This window comes from Gastrolobium bilobum, unplaced genomic scaffold, assembly GCF_033153095.1.
Source record: "Gastrolobium bilobum isolate Gb01-03AN ecotype WA unplaced genomic scaffold, APGP_CSIRO_Gbil_v1 utg11839, whole genome shotgun sequence".
Taxonomy (NCBI): domain Eukaryota; kingdom Viridiplantae; phylum Streptophyta; class Magnoliopsida; order Fabales; family Fabaceae; genus Gastrolobium; species Gastrolobium bilobum.
Window position 1 is genome coordinate 109,040 of NW_026897141.1, and position 21,468 is coordinate 130,507.

The 21,468-nt window shown below is 36.6% G+C and overlaps 1 protein-coding gene across 1 annotated transcript; it reads left to right on the top strand.

Annotated features, from left to right (window-relative positions):
- Positions 1 to 1,928: 1,928 nt before the first annotated feature.
- Positions 1,929 to 19,417, top strand: LOC133304461 (protein CHROMATIN REMODELING 4). The gene is made up of 11 exons (XM_061504498.1): positions 1,929 to 2,067; positions 3,071 to 3,311; positions 7,825 to 7,926; positions 8,047 to 8,823; positions 9,945 to 10,052; positions 10,172 to 12,949; positions 13,531 to 13,688; positions 14,554 to 14,668; positions 15,644 to 15,726; positions 16,321 to 16,975; positions 17,073 to 19,417. Exons 2-11 carry the CDS (start codon positions 3,078 to 3,080, stop codon positions 19,113 to 19,115), a joined length of 7,053 nt encoding a protein of 2,350 aa, XP_061360482.1. The 5' UTR covers positions 1,929 to 2,067; positions 3,071 to 3,077; the 3' UTR covers positions 19,116 to 19,417.
- Positions 19,418 to 21,468: the final 2,051 nt, after the last annotated feature.

Here is a 21,468-nt window from a genome sequence, read left to right on the forward strand (position 1 = left end):
AATTTGATTTTAGAATCTTAATTTTAGGTAAAAGTAAATTTATAACTAAGTGATTTATGGTGAAAGTAAAAACAGCACATTGACTTAGGGCATAAAAGAAAAATAATGAAGAATTTAAAATGACAAAAATACCTAAATGGCTAAAAACCAATAGTAAGTTTATAAAGACACTTGAAAATTTAAATGAGATTTAAATGGGAATAAATCTTTTCAGGCTATTTGACCATTTTACCCCTCATTAATTAATTAATAATCATTTTGTCCCTGATTCGAAACTATCTATCAATCTGCCCCTCTTTAATCGACTACTTTGCATTTTTAATCGACTAAATAGTTGTTGGGAGATTTAATCGACTAAATCTCCCTAGTTAATCGATTAAAAAATCATACTGACTTTTTTTTCTTTGTTGTCTGTTGGGAGATTTAGTCGACTAAATAGGGAGATTTAGTCGATTAAATCTCCCAACAACCATTTTTGCTTGTTTTGGCCATTTAGTCTATTAAAAATGCAAGGTAGTCGATTAAAGATGGACAAATTGGTAGATAGTTTCGAATCAGGGACAAAATGATTATTAATTAATTAATAAGAAGCAAAAGGGTGAAAAAACCAATCTTTTCATGTGTAAAATTTATATGATAGGATCTCATCTATTTAATGCTTGTAAGAGAAAAGATACACACAAAATTTATATGATCTTGTCATGTAAAATTTACACGTTGACTCTCCATTTAATCTAAACAATCAATGTAAGGCAAGAAGTTTGTACTCTGAATTAGAACTTTCAAATTCAAGTGTTTGAATGGAGAAAATGATATTTGGAGAGCAGCCTCCAATATCCACCGAATAGTACTTGAATCGAATTAAATCAACTTAATTACCGAAAAAAATTAAGCAATCAATCAATCAAAGATTATTTTTTAACTTTAACGCTAAATTAAAAGAATGTTTATCTAAAGTGATTAAAAAATATGCTTGGAGATTTTCCTTAATTAAGAAGTATCAAGTTGAAATTTAGGGAATGAAAAATAAAATAAAATCAAGAGAGCCACTCTTTACATACGCCCAACAAAATTAGAAATTAATTGATGACAAAATTTAAAAAAAGAATAGTTGAATATTGTATTCAAAAAAAGAAAAAGAATAGTTGAATATTTTTTTTTTTCCAAAAAGAGGATATGGTATAAATAATATAATTGACTTACCATTATTGTTATTTTGACAAAAAAATCTTATTTAGTATATCACATAAGAAATGAATCGTATCTGATTATGATTTCAACAAAATTCGTTACTCTATTTGTCCGGAACACATTAGGCAAAAAAAAACGAAAAAGGGAAAAGCCCTAATTTGATAATATTAATTAGAATAGCAACTTTTTAAAACTAACATGAGGACAGAAAACAAGAGGGAAAAATTAAAGGGGCATATAGTCCTACAACAATATCTTAGAAAAAGAAGAAAAAGCAAAAAGTTAAAGGGCACCCACCCCCATGAAAACATGCAGCAAGCAATTGATGAATGAGGGCGGTGATCATGAGAGAGTGTTAAATCAAAGAACTTATTAGAGAGAAGAAATAATCATTGTTTTAGATCAAGCAAATGCAAAAAAGAGCAATGTGAGTGAGTGAGAATTTTGAGAATGCAACACAAGAGCGTGATGCCACGTGGCATTGTTAGAGTGGAAGAGTGATACACTCTCTCTCTCTCATCTCTTTCTCTTTCTCTCTCTTCTGCCATGTCAGAGCGTAACCCCGTCCTATGAACCCGGCGAATCCGTATTTGTGTGTCTTTCTCTCTCTACCACACTTTCTCTCTCTACATGACAACATCAACAAACAACACCAACAACAACAACAGCTATCTCTTTTTCTCTCTCTATTTATTCATTTGTCTGCCCCTTCTCTCTCTCTCTCTCTCTCTCTCTCTCTCCTCGTTTCTCTCATCTTCTTGCGCATCCCATGCCCTAATACCCTTCCTTTCTGCAAACCCACTTTACCCTTTTTCATCTTCCAATCTCATGCAATCCCTCTGCATATCGCTATCTGATCCATCACCGAGATTATTGGTATGTATGCATGTTAATTTTTCTTCTCTTGTTTGCTGTTTCTTTTGTTGTTCTTTTGCTGGGAATTTTTTTTGTTTATTGGGGTTTTGTGGGCATCTTTTTCTTTTTGTTCAATTTTTCCAGCTGTGTCTTGTTTAAGTCCTCTTGATTCTTAAGCCACTTGGTCTGTGATTGTGATTCTTGCTGTAAAGTTTGCAATTTTGATGAGCAAGCTTGTCACTTGGATTTTGAACTGGTTTCTGAGTTGAGTAGTCCCTTGAAGGGGATTATGGGTCTTGGTGTTAGTTGAATGTGCATAATGCTTGACCGGTTTGGATTTAATTGTTGGTGTTTAGACATTTCTTTTTTGTGGTCTGCTAGAACCTACAGTGGCTAGCTGTTTGTTGTATGTGCTTTATTAGATTCAGCACATTCAATAGTTTTTCAATGACAGTGTTCCTTTGTAGTCTGTCCATGCTGATATGAATAATCTGATCCTAGTTTGACTCTGGAATGAATATGTATACTAACTAAATTGTTAGTCCTTTGGTATCTCAAGTAGTTTACCGTTGTCTACCTGTTTATATGTATATGTTATATTTGTTTTTGGGGAAAATGGTGGGTCTTAGGCCTAGGAAATATTCTTTGAAGGGTTTTTCGCTTATTATGAATTTAATTGTTGAATGGTGGCCTAACATTTGGAATGGGATTGATCTAGGCTATTGATTCATGGTTTTCATAATAGAAGGTAATGCTATTATTCATGTTAATCTCTCCTGGAAGATGCCTCATGTGACCAAATGCGAATATTTCTCAGCTTTAGATGACGCAATTTCGGTTTTTTTTTGGTGTTTTTTTTTTTTTTACTTTGTGCTACACTTCATCCCTGTAATTGTTGTTTTCTGTTTGCTGTGTAATGAACAGGTATGAGCAAAAGGGTTAATGCTGTTTTAAAAGCTATGATGCCTTGAATTTTCATTTTCTCATGACATGCTTATGGTCAAAGTGTTGATTGCTTATGTAGGATAACGATGAAGGAAAACAAATCATCAGCACCTAAAATGATTAGCAGGAACTGGGTTTTAAAGCGCAAGCGGAGAAAACTTCCTTTAGGACTGGATCAATCCTCTGGTAAAGAACAGTCCAATGGTAAAGAAGACAATTCAGTAACATCTGAATCTTCTAGGAATGCTTCAGCTAAACGTATGCGGAAGAATGAAGTAGCTACTGATCAATTTTCGTCTAAGAAGAAAGGGAATGATGGGGTGAGTTACCTTTTATGTCTAATTTTTACTTAAGGCAAGTTTACCTTAAGTTAGCCCTTTAATAAAAAAAGGGGGGGAAATAAGAAAAGTTCCATGGGTGAAATTCTTTTATACTTCCATGTTCGGAATACTTCTCTTCTGATGTAAGTGTTGGAAACCCAATCTATGTAGAGAAAGGATGATGGATATAATGTGAAATCAGGAAACATGGTAAAAATACAAAGGTAAGGCTGGATATAAGGATTTCCGTCGCCCCTACCATCACAAGTTAGGGTTTCATGGGGAGTGGTTTATTTTGTTTCCTATTTATTTTAACTTAGGATATAATGGGATTATGTTAGCTTTTTGTTTATGCTGTCTTTTGGGAGCTAGGTTTTATTATAATTTAAGATATTATACGATTGTGTTGGACTTTTATTTATTCTTTCCTTTTGGGAGGCAATGTTTTACTGCTATTAATACTGGCTATAAGCCCTTGGCTAATGAAGAGTGTTCATTTTGTGAATTTGAATATTTTATAGTATTTCTTTTGAAATCTACGTTGGCTATGTTTATCTTTCTTATTCTAAATGATTGTTGCTAGATTTGTTCTCGCTTCTGTTACCTCAAATTTTCCTTTGAGGGGCCTCTGGATGTCCAAAAGGGGTAAGCAATGAGAAGTCTGTCTTTGTTCGTAATTGGAAATAGGATGTATTAGATTTAACACTTGTGTAAATACATAATCTACTAAAATTATGATGATCACTGTAAATAAGTTAGTGATTAGGTTGCAAGTTAGCTAATAATTATCTCATTTAATGCTTGTAATTATACTATAAATAAGGGATCAGTGTGCAGCCTAGATACACATTAGCGTACAATGTAAATTTTCATATGGTATGAAAGCGTACCGTCCTCGGTGACTTGTTCCTGCACCAATCCACTGCTGAGTTCCTAAAAACAACTTCTCTTCTCTGGTGTCTGTCTCACGAATCTTTCTGTCCTTTTGGCTGTGTGCTGATTCCGGCCACCAGAACCCTAATTCTTCCTCCTACCTGCAGCCGTTTTGGAGTTTCTGTTTCCTCAGTTGTTAAGTGAGCCTGTTTTTCTCTCTTCTCATGGGTGTTGGGCTACTTTCTCTCTTCTCCTGCACATATTGATCCTTGACCCGCACAACAGGAGGGCTTGTTTGCATAGAATGACCCAACTATTGTGTTTGCCAGCCCAAAATTAGTCAACTACCGGAAGACTGCAGCCAGTTATTGAAATCTGGCCAGAAATTCCTCACCAGTGAATAAGTAATGTGAGGCATCTTCTTTGACCGCTACCTCCATAGACTAGCCCAAACTCCGAAATCACTGTCCCAACTAGTCCTCTACTCAAATCTACCCTAGTTCATCCTTTCGATTGTTCTTCTACTTGTTGACAATGATGCTCTCGAGGAGGAGGAGGCAGGAGCAATCCAAAAGCAGATAGTGTGATTCCCTTGGTCTGAATGATAACAAAACACCCTCATTTAGGTCATTGAGTACTGCAAGAAGCACATTGAAGTCGCTGCCCCCTCCGGTAATGACTCTGAATGCATCAAGGATGCTTTTAAGACCTAGGGTGCTTAATTCAGAACTGCACTTCCGACTGCTTCAAAATTTTTGAGAATCATGCAACTTGTCTTGCATTGCCATGAAAGCATCTCCTTAGTGGGTGTGCAGCGATACCCTCTCTTCGGTTCAAGCTATCCTAGCTTAAAGAAAGCTCAAGAGTCAATCCAATTCTCTCACCGCTGATTCCACTCTACAAAGTTGCTGATGTTGGCAAATTTTGTAGAGAAACTGTTAAGGGTAATTCTAGAGGGGGAAAAATTGTACAGAAATGACGGAGGAGAAAGCAGAGAGACGATAACGACAGATTGATTGGGAGAAAGAGAAGAGATTTAGAGAATTATTGGAACAAATTAATTTCTTCTTGTTTATTCCATGAAGCCATTTGGCCTTTTATAATAAGAATTTGAAAAACTAAAATGGTAAAGTCAATAAATGCTAATCCTAATTGATACAAAGCAGGACTAATTGATATCAATCTAATCATTTTTAATGGAAGGTAATAAATGCTAATTTGGTATCATGTGATGACCTCGGTGCTTAACATTCCTTCTCCCATGGAGACGCAACTTGTCCTTAAGTTGGGACGTAACTTGTGAATGGGTTAGGTGGATTCGTTCAAGCGATAGTGAGTTGTCCTCCATGCAGAGAAGACCTTCCAAATATAAAAAGGGATAGGTTTTTCTCACGGATGAACTTTTCGATACATTTAAGTCACAGTCCTTTTCGCGTCGTGCGTGCATCTCTTCATCTATTAGGTGAACACCCTAATATATATATATATATATATATATATATATATATATATATATAATTGAGGGTGTTACATTAGGTGTTTCATAGGAAGTCATCAACAAGACCAGGAGGTGGCAAGGATGTTAGGCTTGGTGTTGCTGAGGTCAAAAGTTGAAATGGCCAGTTGCTAAGGTGTGGCTTTCTGAGTTGGGTCCCATACATCTGTGCTAATGCGAATGTGTCATGCAAGTCCACGAGTTGATGGGCTTGAATTGCCATACGTGCTCAAAGGTTCATGTCGGAAATAAACCAACTATGCAAATGCTTCTAAGAGAGTTCACTGATTTGGCTGGTGAGGTTCTCGAAGGCAGCTTGGTAATTGAGAATGAAGCCAGCCTAAGGCAGTTAGGCAAGGAGGGCGGTGGGATTGTCATACTCGGATGGATCGAAGTGGTGATAAATGGCTTGAACAAATATGTTCCAATTGGGCTTGAGGTTATCAACTGCCATACCTTGGTACCAAGTGGTCAAAGGCACATCGAGATGCATTGTAGTTAGCAATAGTTGATCCTTTGGGTGCGTGCTTTGATATTGAAAATAGTGCGGTGGGATTGTCATACTTAGAGGGACCAAGGTTGTGATAAATGGCTTGAACAAATGCATCCCAGTATGGCAAGAGGTTATCAATTGCCATACCTTGGTACCAAGTGCCCACAAGCACATCAAGATGCATTGCAGTCAGCTGTAGTTTTTCCTCTGTGGGTTTTGATATTGAAAATAGTGCTCCTCATTGAAAAGCTAAACCCAATGGTAACTCTGGGAGAAACGTGGTAATGTGAGGTGGAGAGTATGTCCTTGCGATGGTGCAAAATCCAAAGGTGTAGGCTTGTGTGGAATGCTGCCAAGGATGCTCGATGCTTGGATTGGTTGGTGATGGTGGTAGTGTTGGTGGTTCCTATCAGAGGTTGGCAAAGAGGTGCTGATCATGCTTATCTTGTCCATGAGACTTTTTGTTGTAAGTTGGTGGGCTTGAAAGTTCAAAAAACCCTGGTGTAGTTGTTCGACGGAAGTGCCTATTGCATTGCTTGCAATTAAGCCTCATAATCTTGAGAATGGATTGCTGGCATGGTGGAGGCAAGAGTCCATAAAGTCACCAATTGTTAAGGGTAATTCTAGATGCGGGCAGAGTTGCAGAGAAATGACAGAGGAGAAAGGAGAGATAGATGAGAATGACAGATTGATTGGGGGAGAGAAGAAGTTGAGAGAATAATTGGAAGGAAGTAATTTCTTTTTGTTTATTCCATTCAGCCATTTGGCCTTTTATACAAGGATTTGAAATACTAAAAAGGTAAAGCCAGTAAAATTGATACCAATAAGGACTAATTGTTATCAATTTAATTATTTCATTAATGGAAGCTAGTAAATGCTAATTGGATACCACAGGACGACCTTGGTGCGTAACAGAAACATGTCAAACTCATTTCCATCCTTCTTGTCATTGTGATACCAATACCCAGATGTCAAATTACCTTTCCATTGAATGAAGAACCTTCAATGTCAACATTAACACCACAATATATGCTCTGCAACTGCCTCATCTTTAGCGGAGGCAGAAAACACCTATACCCACCAAGAACCATACTGCTGGTGCTCTCTATTGGCTGCGATTCACACCATTCCTGTGTCTCTAATAGTTAATCTTCTTCCCTTTCCAGGAGTGCCTCAATTCCAGCAAGTCCCTGCTGCCAGTTCCATTCTCAGCCACTGTGCAGAAACCAGTGGTACTTTCCTATTCCAACTGTGTTATGTCTTAATTTGGATTTAACATTTTTTATTGCTTTCCCCCCTTGGCTTTAATGACTGTGCTAACAATTGGCCATCTCTGGAGCTACTTCCGACCATTGTCAGCCCTCACATCAGAAGAATTAAGGTCTGGATAAAGCCTTTATTGTCGCGTTGGATTGGAGTTGGATGTCATTGTCATCTCAATAATTTCATTTTATTTTGTTTGTCGTGTATTTTATTTTTTAGCAGCACATCTTATCCTTTGTTTTCATACTTCTATATTTTTTCGATTAATAATATTTTGATTATTTATAAGTAATACTTTTTGGGATTCCAATTTATGGATTTTTTTTTGGTTTTATTTATTATTTCTACTTGACTACTCTAACTGTGATATTATAAAACTTTTGATCCAGTATTACTTTGAATGCGTGGTCTGTGATCTTGGTGGCAACTTATTGTGCTGTGATAGCTGTCCTCGCACTTATCATTTACAGTGTCTTAGTCCTCCTCTTAAGGTATGTTCATTTGAGCTGGTTTTATACTGTGTTTTTTATCAATTAAAAAGCTATGATGATTCTCGTGATCTATTTTTATCTGATTTTGTTTTCGATCATTTATTTTTTTATCTCCTAAAGCGCATCCCTATGGGGAAGTGGCAATGTCCAACCTGCTTTGAAGGAAATGATCAACTAAAGCCCATAAACCACCTGGATTCAATTTCAAAACGAGCGAGAACAAAGATTGTCACTGCAAAATCAAAAGGTGGAGTTAACTCACTTAACCTGAACAAAGTATCTGGAATTTTCGGAAGTAAACTTATTTCTAAGAAAAGGTCCTCCAGCAAAGGAAAATCTATTGCAACTTTGGGGGTCAAATTCTTTGGAAAGAAACCTTCATCATCCCCATTAGATGCAGCTTTTAGCAACAAGCCAATTGACCCATCTCTTGGGTGTTCCTTGGAAGGAACTTCATCATGTGTGGATGCTGATGAAAAGAAATTGAACATGTCCCCAACAGTCTCCCCTACGGACAGGAAGTCAACTTCACCTGTTAAGGAAGTTTTATCTCCTAAAATTACTAATATAGAGGCAAATGATGGACAGCTGGAGGGGAAGCGTGATATATCTTGTAATAAAATGCCTTTGAGAAAAACACTTGTTCTTGCTATTGCTGCTGGTGGAGAGGAAGTGAGAAAAAGGAAGCAGAAAGTTGTTAATGATAATACTAGTCAAAAGATGCGTAGGACTGAAAAGGGGAAAAAAATTGTCAATATTGTCAATACTTCTATAAAGTGCAAGTCTGGAAATAATAAAGTACACAAGAAGCAGAAGTCTATAACCCATAGCATTTCTGCATCTATATCAAAAGAAGATGCTGGCAACAAGAATTCTGATGCCCAGAAGAAAGATGAGGTGCTTGTTTCTCTCTCTAATTTCTTGTTGGAATTTTACTTTTAAGAACACGTAAAACATTTTTTAAATATATTTACTTCTGGATAAAGTTCTTCATTTTTTTTTTGTTATGCTATAGATAGTTTATTTTACTTGTTAGTTTAAGTGTAGATATCATTTTGATATTTACAATGACTAAATACTGGCATAATATTATTGACATTTTTATGTACAGAGCTATATTGTTTATATATTTATTACTAAATTTAAATATTTAATTTTGACTGCTTTTTAAATTTCATGTTTACATTCTCTTAAAAATTGTAGTTTAACTCTTGACATCAATCCCGGACCATGGTAGATTATGTTAAATGATATAGTGCTATTGTTAAAGCATGATTGTTTTAAATTATCACTCTGTTTTGGTGGCACTAAATACATCTCTTCAAATTCATTAAGAATGCATTTATGATCTCTACATATTAAAAAGCTAATGATTGTAGCCTTAAATTACGATGACTCAAATGGGCCACAGGAAAGGTCTTTCATGTGTTGCATTTTGCAACTGTAACGTCCTTAAATGGCATGACTTGCCTTCAATCTTCAAAGTTCTTTTCATTTACTAATTCGCAACCTACATTTCAATTCTATGCCTTCTTTCCATCTCCTAAGCTGCTATAAGCTTTCAATTAGGAGAAAGTAAAGCTTGAATATGAAAATAAGGAAGAGTGGTTCAGGCTGACAACGAGCTAGCAGTTGACCAATGACTAGGATACAGGAGAGAACTATTGAATGAGATGATCTGCGTAAATACGTTCACTTTTATTAGGAGAGCAATTTTGAATATTATCAGGAGTATGTTACAACAGTACAGGTCACTCACTATAATAGTTACAGACTGTAGGATAGGATTAAAAAGAAGATGTGTTTCTCTAAGCATGAAAGGTTTGCTGCATTGGTTTAAATATAGGAATCTGATAGGTTTCGGAGCAGCATAATGTGGTAAAATATATTAATCCTACTATCTGATCCTTGATTTATATTGATATACTAGCTTGGATCTAGAATATATTTACAATTATTGTTGAGATGCTATTGCATGTGTTTAACTGTACGTACAATTTGCTTTTGCTTGGATGCAGAAGTTCCCTCAGGTAATGAAAGACAGAACAAATGAACTAGACAAAGCAGGAAGTCATGTGGGTGAAACTTTAATGCATGAAAACAGTGCTATTGTTGAACCTCTGCAGGTAACCATCTAGAAGAGCTTGTCAGATGTTTTGCATTTCTTTGCTAACAAAGATGCCTTCCCTGGTATTCTCGTATGTGACTATCATGACTTATTTTTACTTGTATATCTGCCTCACAGGTTGATCGGGTTCTAGGGTGTCGAATTCAGGGTGAGAACACCAACTCACTACGACACTTATCTTTGAACGTTGTGGATGACTCACCTACTGGCGATTTGGTAATATCAGAAAACCAGACCAGACTACTAGAGGATAATTCTGCTTGTGATAATGATTTGGATGTTGAATCAGCTGAAAATCTTATTTATGATCCTCAAAATGTCATTGAAAGTTCTGATAAAGAAGGATTATTGAAAAACACTAATAGAGTGGAAAAAATTCACGTATACAGAAGATCAATGACAAAGGAAAGTAAGAAAGGAAATCCCATAGATGCATTGATTAAAGCCACTGATGATTCAGGTTCCTGTGCCAGGGATGGTAAAGATCAGGATGATTCTGCTGTATCTGCTGAACATTTGGAAAAAACAAATGACAAGGTGGAGACAGAGGAGAGTATCAATGTTGCTTTAAGAAGTGAGGATAACAGTGAGCTTGCAAAAAATTGTGAAACACCTGTCTCTCTGGAAGCAAAACAAAAAGAAGTGGAAGTAGAGAAGGGAATGACTAGCAGTGTTGATAATAAAGTTCAGGATGCTAATGTGGTTGAATCTGCATGTCCAAATGGAGAGAAAGTTTCCTATGAATTTTTTGTTAAGTGGGTAGGAAAGTCTCATATTCATAATAGTTGGATTTCTGAATCCCAGTTAAAAGTTCTTGCAAAGAGAAAACTAGAAAATTACAAGGCAAAGTATGGGATGGCGATAATAGATATTTGTGAGGAGCGTTGGAAGCAGCCTCAGCGGTTGCTTGCTCTTCGTACTTCCAAACATGGAAGATCTGAAGCATTTGTAAAATGGACTGGACTACCTTATGATGAATGCACTTGGGAAAGTTTAGATGAACAAGTGCTTCAAAATTCTTCTCATCTGATTACACTTTTTAATAAACTTGAAACCCTGACACTGGAAAGGGATGCATCGAAGGAAAATTCAAGTAGAAAAAGCAATGACAATCAAAATGATATATTTAATCTGACGGAGCAACCTAAGGAGCTAAAAGGTGGTTCTTTGTTTCCCCATCAGCTTGAGGCTCTGAACTGGTTGCGGAAATGCTGGTATAAGTCCAAAAATGTGATACTTGCTGATGAGATGGGGCTTGGGAAAACAGTATCTGCTTGTGCTTTTATTTCATCATTGTATTTTGAATTCAAAGTTTCACTTCCTTGCTTGGTCTTGGTACCACTCTCCACAATGCCTAATTGGCTTGCTGAATTTGCATTATGGGCTCCAGATGTGAATGTTGTAGAATATCATGGCTGTGCTAAAGCAAGAGCCATTATTCGCCAGTATGAATGGCATGCAAATGATCCAAGTGGATTGAATAAGAGAACAGAAGCCTATAAATTTAATGTGCTTTTAACTACATATGAAATGGTTCTTGCTGATTCTTCTCATTTGCGTGGAGTTCCTTGGGAAGTTCTTGTTGTTGATGAGGGCCATCGACTGAAGAATTCAGGAAGTAAGCTTTTCAGTTTGCTGAATTCATTCTCTTTTCAACATCGTGTACTGTTGACAGGTACCCCACTCCAGAACAACCTTGGTGAGATGTACAACTTGCTTAATTTCTTACAGCCTGCTTCATTTCCTTCTCTATCTTTATTTGAGGAGAGATTTAATGATCTTACTACTGCGGAGAAAGTTGATGAATTGAAAAAACTTGTTTCTCCTCATATGCTTCGTAGACTTAAAAAGGATGCCATGCAGAATATTCCCCCCAAGACAGAAAGGATGGTTCCTGTTGAGTTGTCATCCATCCAAGCTGAATATTACCGTGCAATGCTTACAAAGAATTATCAAATATTGCGGAATATTGGGAAAGGGGTTGCCCAACAATCTATGCTGAACATCGTGATGCAACTGAGAAAGGTCTGCAATCATCCATATCTCATACCTGGAACTGAGCCTGATTCTGGATCTGTTGAGTTCCTTCATGAAATGAGAATAAAGGCTTCTGCTAAGTTGACTCTTTTGCATTCTATGCTAAAGATTTTACATAGGGAAGGGCACAGAGTTCTTATTTTCTCACAAATGACCAAGCTTCTTGACATCCTGGAGGACTATTTGACCATAGAATTTGGGCCTAAAACGTTTGAGAGAGTGGATGGCTCTGTTTCTGTAGGTGATCGTCAGGCAGCGATTGCACGCTTCAACCAAGACAAAAGTCGATTTGTTTTCTTGTTATCCACTCGCTCTTGTGGACTTGGGATAAACTTGGCAACAGCTGACACTGTCATCATCTATGATTCTGATTTCAACCCTCATGCAGATATCCAAGCGATGAATCGAGCACACAGAATTGGACAATCAAATAGACTTTTGGTATACCGGCTTGTTGTTCGTGCTAGTGTTGAAGAGCGCATCTTGCAGCTTGCTAAGAAGAAACTGATGCTTGATCAACTTTTTGTAAATAAGTCTGGGTCTCAAAAAGAAGTGGAAGATATTATAAAATGGGGAACTGAAGAACTCTTCAATGATTCTCCTGGCCTGAATGGGAAAGATATAAGTGAAAATAATAATTGTAACAGAGATGAGGCAGTACCAGATATAGAACATAAACATCGGAAGAGGACTGGTGGTCTGGGAGACGTATACAAGGATAAGTGTACAGATAGCAGCAGCAAGATTCTGTGGGATGAAAATGCAATTTTAAAATTGCTTGATCGGTCAAACCTTCAAGATGGTTCTACTGATATTGCTGAAGGGGATTCTGAGAATGATATGTTGGGTTCAGTAAAGGTGAAGTAATTGACTATCATCTACTTGATAAAGTATATAATTGTTTCTTTAATCTTTGGCTTGAACCTAAAATCTCACCAATAAACATAGTCATATGGTGCATTTTGTGACATGAATCTGTTTTGCATGTATGTGTTTAGACAAGGACCTTCCCCATCCCCCCATCTCTCTTTCCCTTGTAGCTTATTCTTTTCCCTTTCGTACATATCTTTGTTTTGTAAAACCATATTTGTAGTTTGAATGATTAAAAAATGATTTAAGTTTGCCTGTTCTATCTTCAATGGTTGTACTTGGTTCTATATGTAGTCCTTTGAAGTTACATCTGTGGTTAACATGTGTACAATCTAATCGTGGAACTTGGTGATGTTTCTGTTCCCTTTGTGCTTAATACTCTGTATATTCATTCCATTTATTTTTAATATGATACAAGTTTCTTTCTCTCATAAATTTGGTTCTTTGTTAATTGAATGGCTAAGTTTCGCTTTTCATTTTTTTTTCTTAAATTGTATCTCAGTGCTCTTATGCAGAGTTAGTTATAATGAAGATTACTTATCGTGATTGAAATTTTCGAACTTACCCAGGCCCTTGAGTGGAATGATGAACCAACCGAAGAACATGTAGTGGGTGAATCGCCTCCTCAAGGGACTGATGATATGGGTACACAAAATTCTGAGAAGAAAGAGGATAATGCGGTGATTGGCAATGAAGAAAATGAATGGGACAGACTACTGCGTGTGAGGTAAGGAGCTTCTATCTGGTTGCATCCTCTTTTTATGTCATATTTTACTTTTAACAATTTGAAGTTTTGTATGAATAATTGTTGGCTGGATAAGTAATACACCTATTTAATAAGAATAAAAATATCATTTTAAGAACCATTAAGAACTTTGAGACATAACTCAAAACTTAAAAGGTGAGAGCTGCCCTTTGTTGCTGAAGAGCACTCTTAAATGTGGATGAGGACAATCCCTCCTTGTCAGAAATGACCGGAAATGCAAACCAGAGTTTTATGATATAAGTATAAAAGATAGTTTTACTCGTGTCTGTGGGTTTCTGTTAAGCCAATCCCACATAGTGGGATAAGGCGTAGGTGTTGTTTATTTTGGTTTCTGTTCACGGTTTCTTTAAGGACTTCTGTATATCAGATATGCCGAGAAATTAGGTACATTTTTTGAGGTGATGTATTTTTTCTTTTTTTCACTTTCCTACTTTTACATTCTTTGAGGAATTTTCCTGATCCTCGTGTTCTGTATTTAATTTTCTCTATTAGTAAAAGTTGCTTTCTTGTATAGAAGCTTAAGTGGTCAAATGAAGGCAGAAGGCCTAGGAGTGGGTTGCATTTTGACATGCCCTTCGCATGATATTCCTTTTGGCTCAAGCCAACTTGGTCCTAACATATAATTATTTGTGAGAACTGAAACAGCAAGCAATGAACTCTTTGAGCACATGATGGTAAAGGAGCTATGATTATAAGAAATATAAAAATTAGAACATTTTAGGTAAACCAAGGGCATTGCCTTGCATTTTGACAACATAAAGCTATTAAGTGCTGTGACTATTATGTCTTGGCTTAAATTTTCTTGTGCATTAAATCTGGTTTGTAGGTGGGAGAAATATCAAAGTGAGGAGGAAGCAGTTCTTGGTCGAGGGAAGCGGCAGAGGAAAGCTGTTTCTTATAGGGAAGCATATGCTCCACACACAAGTGAAACAATGAGTGAGGTAATTTGCTTCGTTTATGCTTGTAAGTAAAGCCCAAGTGTTAATAAGCTTTAGATTTTCTAATTATGTATTTGGTTCTGATACCACTGGCAGGAGATGATGATAAGGGTTTGTTAATGCATAAAATCTCAAAATATCCTCAAATATGCCTTTATCAGATAAATAAGCTAATCAAATTTAGGATTTGTTAAGTTGGGTTTTAGGCTTCCAGCTTTCTCAACGATCAAATGCTTTTAGAAGAATTATTTTTGGTTTTTCCAAATCACTAAATTTTCTCATCAGATATTAGTTTTGGGTCTATAGCGTTTTGCTATTTTTATGCCTTCTGAGTTAAATATCTCTTTTCTGTTTTGGTTTTTGAAACATAGGCCTTATGCAGTTACTTAATGTGACTTTGTTATGACTTACAATTTAATTTTTGAGACTTATGGTTAGTCGTTTAGTTAATTTCTAGTTTAAAATTATTACATTAAGCATTTATATGATTCAAAAATTAGCTTTGTGATTACAGATTGGAATCGCCAGTTGCTAACATTGTTCATGACTTTCTAAAACATGTCTGGCACCTTCAAGTTTATAGCTAGTGTGGAATTGGTTTCTCAGTGTAATCATGTGACTCTCCTGACAAAAACATGCATAGCTATTGGATGGTAGTGTTCCATTTGATATGGGAATTTTGATCTTGCAAATTAGAACTTTCTTTCTTTATTTGGACAGGGGTGTTGCTGTCCCAATTTATTTCCAGCTTAGTATTATATTAGTTTGTGTTTATAAATAGGCCCCTGTTCACAATTTGAGGGTTGCTTGCTTGATTATGCCAGTATTGAAATTTGAGATTTGGTCATCTGTTTTACCTCCTTAGCTTTGGTATTTTTAGTTTCTCTACATTTTGAGTCTTCCTGGTTGAAATTCTGTCTTTCTATTTTCTTTTTCTTCTTTTTTTAATGTTTTCTCTTGGTGTACTTGTTGAACCAGAGTGGCGGTGAGGAGGAAAAAGAGCCAGAACCAGAGCCTGAGCGTGAATATACACCAGCAGGACGGGCCCTGAAGGCAAAATTGTATGTTTTATTTTTCGAAATTTCTATATTACTTTACAGTTATTAAATGAGGTTATAAGAGATGAATTTCCTCAGTACTGTTAGTTTGTTTTTATGGATTCTTTTTGGTGGTCTGCTTAGGCTTCTTTCAAGGGGGTTTCTTTTGACAGTATGCAGGGGGATTGGAAAGCATTTTGTATTAAGGAGTGTGTTTTTCTTTGAGTTTTCTGGTACATTGTCAAGGATTTCCTCCTCTCTTTTCTCTATTAGGTAGTTTCTTTTATAGAAAAAATAATGCATATGTAAATAGAAACCTCTGATACTGTAATTTTAACTTTTGAAAATGATTTACCTGAGCTCTTAAGTCCTGCATGCTGTCGATGAAGTGATCATGGTAGTTTGAACATTCAAACATTAAGCCATACATGGTATATTGGTACTCCTCCTTTAGTACTGATGATTGAGTTTTGAATTATTCACTCTAGTTGGTAATTTTCAAACACACGGACCGAGATACCATGTCCTCTGGCTGGTGCTGTTATATGCAATGGTGTTTAGCTTTATGATTAAATGGTCCCTCAATGCTGAATATTTACACTATCTATTGGTCAACAGTGCTAAACTCCGTGCTCGGCAGAAGGAACGGCTTTCTCGGAGGAATGCAGTTAGAGGATCACATCCTGTTATGGGACCTCCAGGTACCGAGTTGCTCACGCATTCTCCAGCCAATGCTAAGGGTGGAGGTCTTGGAGCTGGATCAATGCATTCAGTTAAAGAGGGGCCTTCTATCAACTTAGAGGACAGCAAATTTACTCAACTTTCTGAAGCTCAAAATAGCAACATTGACTCCTTATCAAGGATCAAGCTTCCACAACATATATTGAGCAGTCCCTTTGATGTTTCTGTCAATAATCCAGGCCATTCTCTACCCGACTTTTTCCATCAAAATCACCATAGTAAGGGGGGGCTGAACATGACAAACTCTATGCCTACTACCGGTTTGTTGCCTGTTTTGGGACTTTGTGCTCCTAATGCTAACCAAATAGAATCATCAGAAAGTAACATTTCAAAGTTGAATTGGAGACAAAATAGACATGGAACCAGACAAGAGTTTCCATTCAGTCTTGCCCCTTGCTCTGGAACATCCATGGATGCTGAGGTCAGAAGTAAGGAAACGGCAACAAATACCAGACTGTCAGATGCATCAACAGAAAATTTACAGCAAAGTTTCAAATATAGCATCCCCGATAACAGTCTCCCATTTGTTCCAGTATGCTCTCTTAATGCCATGTGGATTTTATTGTCAATTGTGGTTGGCTTTATGCATCTGTCATAATAGATTCATCCTTTTTTTTTTTTTTTTGCAGTTTCCACCATCTGTGCATGGAAATGAATCTGATGCATTTGAAAATTCAGGTGCTAGATTCTCTGCTTTTCAGGAGAAGATGGCCCTGCCAAACCTGCCATTTGATGAAAGATTGCTGGGCAGATTTCCAGTAACATCTAAGAGCATGCCAAATTCACATCTGGACCTCTTGCCTAATTTGTCATTAGGAGGCAGATTTGAAGCTTTGAATGGATCTATGCAAGACCTTCCAACAATGCCAGCATTACCTACTTTCAAAATTCCCCCTGAAGATTTATTCAGATATAATCAGCAAGACAAGGATGCGCTCCCCCCCACCTTGGGTTTGGGACAAAGGCCAACCACATTCTCATCTTTCCCAGAAAACCATAGGAAGGTGCTTGAAAACATAATGATGAGAACTGGATCTGGATCTGGATCAAGTAATTTATTGAAAAAGAAGTCAAAATCAGATGGGTGGTCTGAAGACGAACTTGATTCCCTCTGGATTGGTGTTCGTAGGCATGGCAGGGGTAATTGGGATACTATGCTCAGAGATCCCAAGTTAAAGTTTTCAAAGTACAAAACATCTGAAGATTTATCAGTGAGGTGGGAAGAGGAACAAGTAAAGGTCTTTCAGGGGCCAGCTTTTCCTGTGCAAAGATCATCCAAGATGACAAAGGCTGCTAAATCTGCACATTTTCCAATCTCTGATGGAATGATGGAAAGGGCCTTGCATGGGAGCAAATTTCTTTTGCCACCAAAATTTCAAAACCATCTGACTGAGATGAAATTAGGGATAGGTGATTCTGCATCCAGTCTACCCCATTTCAGAACATTGGATCGTGCTAGTTTGCAAAATGATCACTTTGCAGCTCTTCCATCTTGGAGTTATGATAAAAGCAGAGCAAAATTTCCTGAAGATGCTTCTGCTGAAACATCTGATAGACCAGGGACTTCATCCCATGCACTGACTGAGAGACCATTTCTGCTCAATTCTTTTGGAACCAGTAGCTTGGGTTCTTTAGGTTTGAATTGCTCAGGCAGCATTGATATACAACAAAAGGAGGATGACCAAGGAAACACCAATCGTGGAAAGTTGCCTGTACTTCTGGATGGATCACCCAATGATATGCGTGATAATCGCATTAATGTAGTAAATGGTGAATCTAGTAGCTCAGGATTGTTATCCAACCCCATTAGACCTGATTTTTTGCACTCAAAAGGGGTGGAAGTAGCTGGAAATAGTACTTCAAAAGACAAGCTTCCCCACTGGTTACGAGAAGCTGTGACTGTGAGTTCCCCTGCCAAACCTCCTGATCCTGAACTGCCACCCACAGTATCAGCCATTGCTCAATCAGTTCGCATGTTATATGGAGAGGATAAGCCTGCAATTCCTCCATTTGTGATTCCTGGACCACCTCTCTCCCTACCAAAGGACCCCAGATGTAGTCTCAAGAAGAGAAAGAGAAGATCACATAAGTTCGACCAGGTTCTTCCAGATTTTGCTGGAACCAGCAGGAACTTACACAGCAGCCACCTTGTTGATAATGGTGCTTCAAGTTCAACTCCTTTGGGCCCATCATTTCCTCTACTTTCTCAGACAGGAACTCTAGGACCTCAGCAGATTGAATCTGACCTCAATCATCTAAATTTAAAAGTGGCAGACCCATCACATTCGTCACTGCACCAGTCGAAAAAGTCAAGCTCAGGACTGTCTCCTTCGCCTGAAGTGCTCCAGTTGGTTGCATCATGTGTTGCTCCTGGCCCTCATCTTCCATCAGTTTCTGGTACTTCAAGCTTTCTTGAGAGCAAGCTTCCATTGCCAAGGCCGGTTGGCAGAGCCAAATTCAAAGACTCAGAAGGTACCTTCAGAAATAAGAAACCTAGGCAGATCTCACCAAAAGTTTGGTGTTCACCTCAACAGCAAAAAGCAGAAAACCCTGACAGTGGAGATTCCAGCAAGACTCAGTCTGATCCCTCACGGGTTGAACGGCCGGATGAAGGGGAGGTGTCATCTGAGGGAACTGTCTCAGATCATGCTGTGAGAGATCAGGAAACATAACTGTAGTAGTGTCTCAGGTAAAAAATGAGACCTTATTCTTTCTTGCTGCTGAAGCCTTTTCATCAATGCGCTAGAATTTTTGTAGGTATGACAGTGAGTGAACTAGCAAATATAGGATTGTTGAGAACATGTAAAGTTTTTTTCTCCAAGTAAAATGAAATATAATGTTGCTTGCTGGGTATTGTTTGTTGCCCCTTTTGTCTGGCGTGACATTTTTTTGCAATTGGAACAACATATAATAATCCCTTTTTACAATCCATTGTCCTTGTATTAGTATGAACTCTGAAGTACGATGGAAACAACGTTAGTACTACAGTGACATGGTACATGTTGTGTCCAACCACACGGGCATTTGGATTGGAGGTCATGCCAACTTCGAGTGATTTTAACTCCAAAAGTGTTGTTTTTGAGAATTTAATAAATAATAATGTATTATTTATTTAAAACCTTTGAGAGGGGTTTAAAGTCTTGATTTCGGGACTTGCTCTGAATCAAATTAGTCGCGAAGCGATGAACTGATTGGAATATCTTTAAAAAAATAAAAATAGATAATAATGTATTCCGTATTTAAAATTAATGATACAGAAGAGCTGAAAATGTTTGTGACTCGTGTAATTGAATTGAATGGGTCTCTAAGAAGTTTTCCTTTTTATATTGAGAAATATTAGTAATATTTTTCTTGCAACATATTTTTTTATTGTTAGTTAAGTTTCATGCCATAATGGTACAATATTCATGTTGACGAGATTGAATCTTCTTATATCTTATTTGTGAGATGATCTTAATTATTCATATTGAGTTTATATTTTGACTTAGTCAAATTATAATATTTTAAAACTTATATTTCTTTTTCGAAATTTAATGATGAGTTATAAAACTTTTTAACTTAAATTAATACATTTTACGTAATACACTACACTAATATTTTTATATCAATATAAATTTTCAACATAAAAAAATGAAAATATAACTTAATTTTAATTTTATATTTTCAAAATTTTATGACTTATACATACGTAATATTTAAATTTATATACTTTATCAAAATATTAAATTGGTTCTGATCAAATTGTTAATTTAAATTTAAAAAGTTGACCCTGTTAAAATTGGTCAAGTGTGAAACATAGACCTTTATGAAAATAATAACAATGTAGAAACTCCTAACATACTTGTACACTTTTGTTCTCTTAACTCATTCCTACATCATGGTGTATTAGATAACGGAGAAACTGAAATAATTTCATTCGGTTCAGATCAAAATCCCATATCTGTCTTCTGACTCCCAATTTAAAATTAAAGAGCCATTTATGACTTTTCCAATGACTAATTATGTTCTAAAGTGACTCTTTAATGGGAAATGTGTATATAAGCTCTGACGACCTATCACGCGCGTTTTGGTGCTTTTCCTTTCGGTGACTCCAACTATTGGAACAGTGGCCAAAGTGTTACTGTTGGCCAAAAAAAAATATCAAAATGTCACGTCAATAGTAAATTTTGCCAAAATGTCATGTGGCATATTTCGCTACACTGTGTAGCGAAATATGTGTGCACGGTGTAGCGAAATATGCCACGTCAGAACTAAAAATGCCACATGTCACACAAGGAGAATTTCGCTACACAGTGTAGCGAAATTCTCCCTGTATGACACGTGGCATTTTTTATTCTGTGCATTCTGACGCGACATATTTCGCTACACCGAGTAGCGAATTATTTGCACACATATTTCGCTACACAGTGTAGCGAAATATGCCACGTGACATTTTGGCAAAATTTACTGTTGGCGTGACTTTTTGGTGTTTTTTTTTCTAACAGTGGCACTTTGGCCACTTTTCCCCAACTATTCTTAGTCTGGTTAGTGGTTGAGTTTTGAGCACAGATTAATCTCAAGTTCAAAAGATTTTCAAAATAAACGAGAGAGGAAATGATTAATCAAATTGAAGAAAATTTTAGTTCTCATAATATCATTTTGATATGCAAAAATGTTGACTATTGTTATTATTGTTTTTCTTCTTAAACTTCAAGTAATTAACTTAGGTAAACTTTAAACATATGACACTCTGCTTACTCATACATTACATGCTTGTTTATAGTTAAACCAACTTATGGAGTTAACCATTGTTAAAAATTATTTGACATACTTTTATTTTTATTTCTTAAAAATTTAAATTGATATAGTCCAATGTGTGCATTGGTCTGGTTCAATTCTATGTACCTATACCATAATTCCAAATCTTAATTACCAGGTCGATACTGAAAAAATAAAAATGAGGCAACCGGAGTTTTATTGTATAATACAACACACTTTAGCTAACATTTATTAACCCAAAAAAATAGATTTAGCTTTAATAAAGAA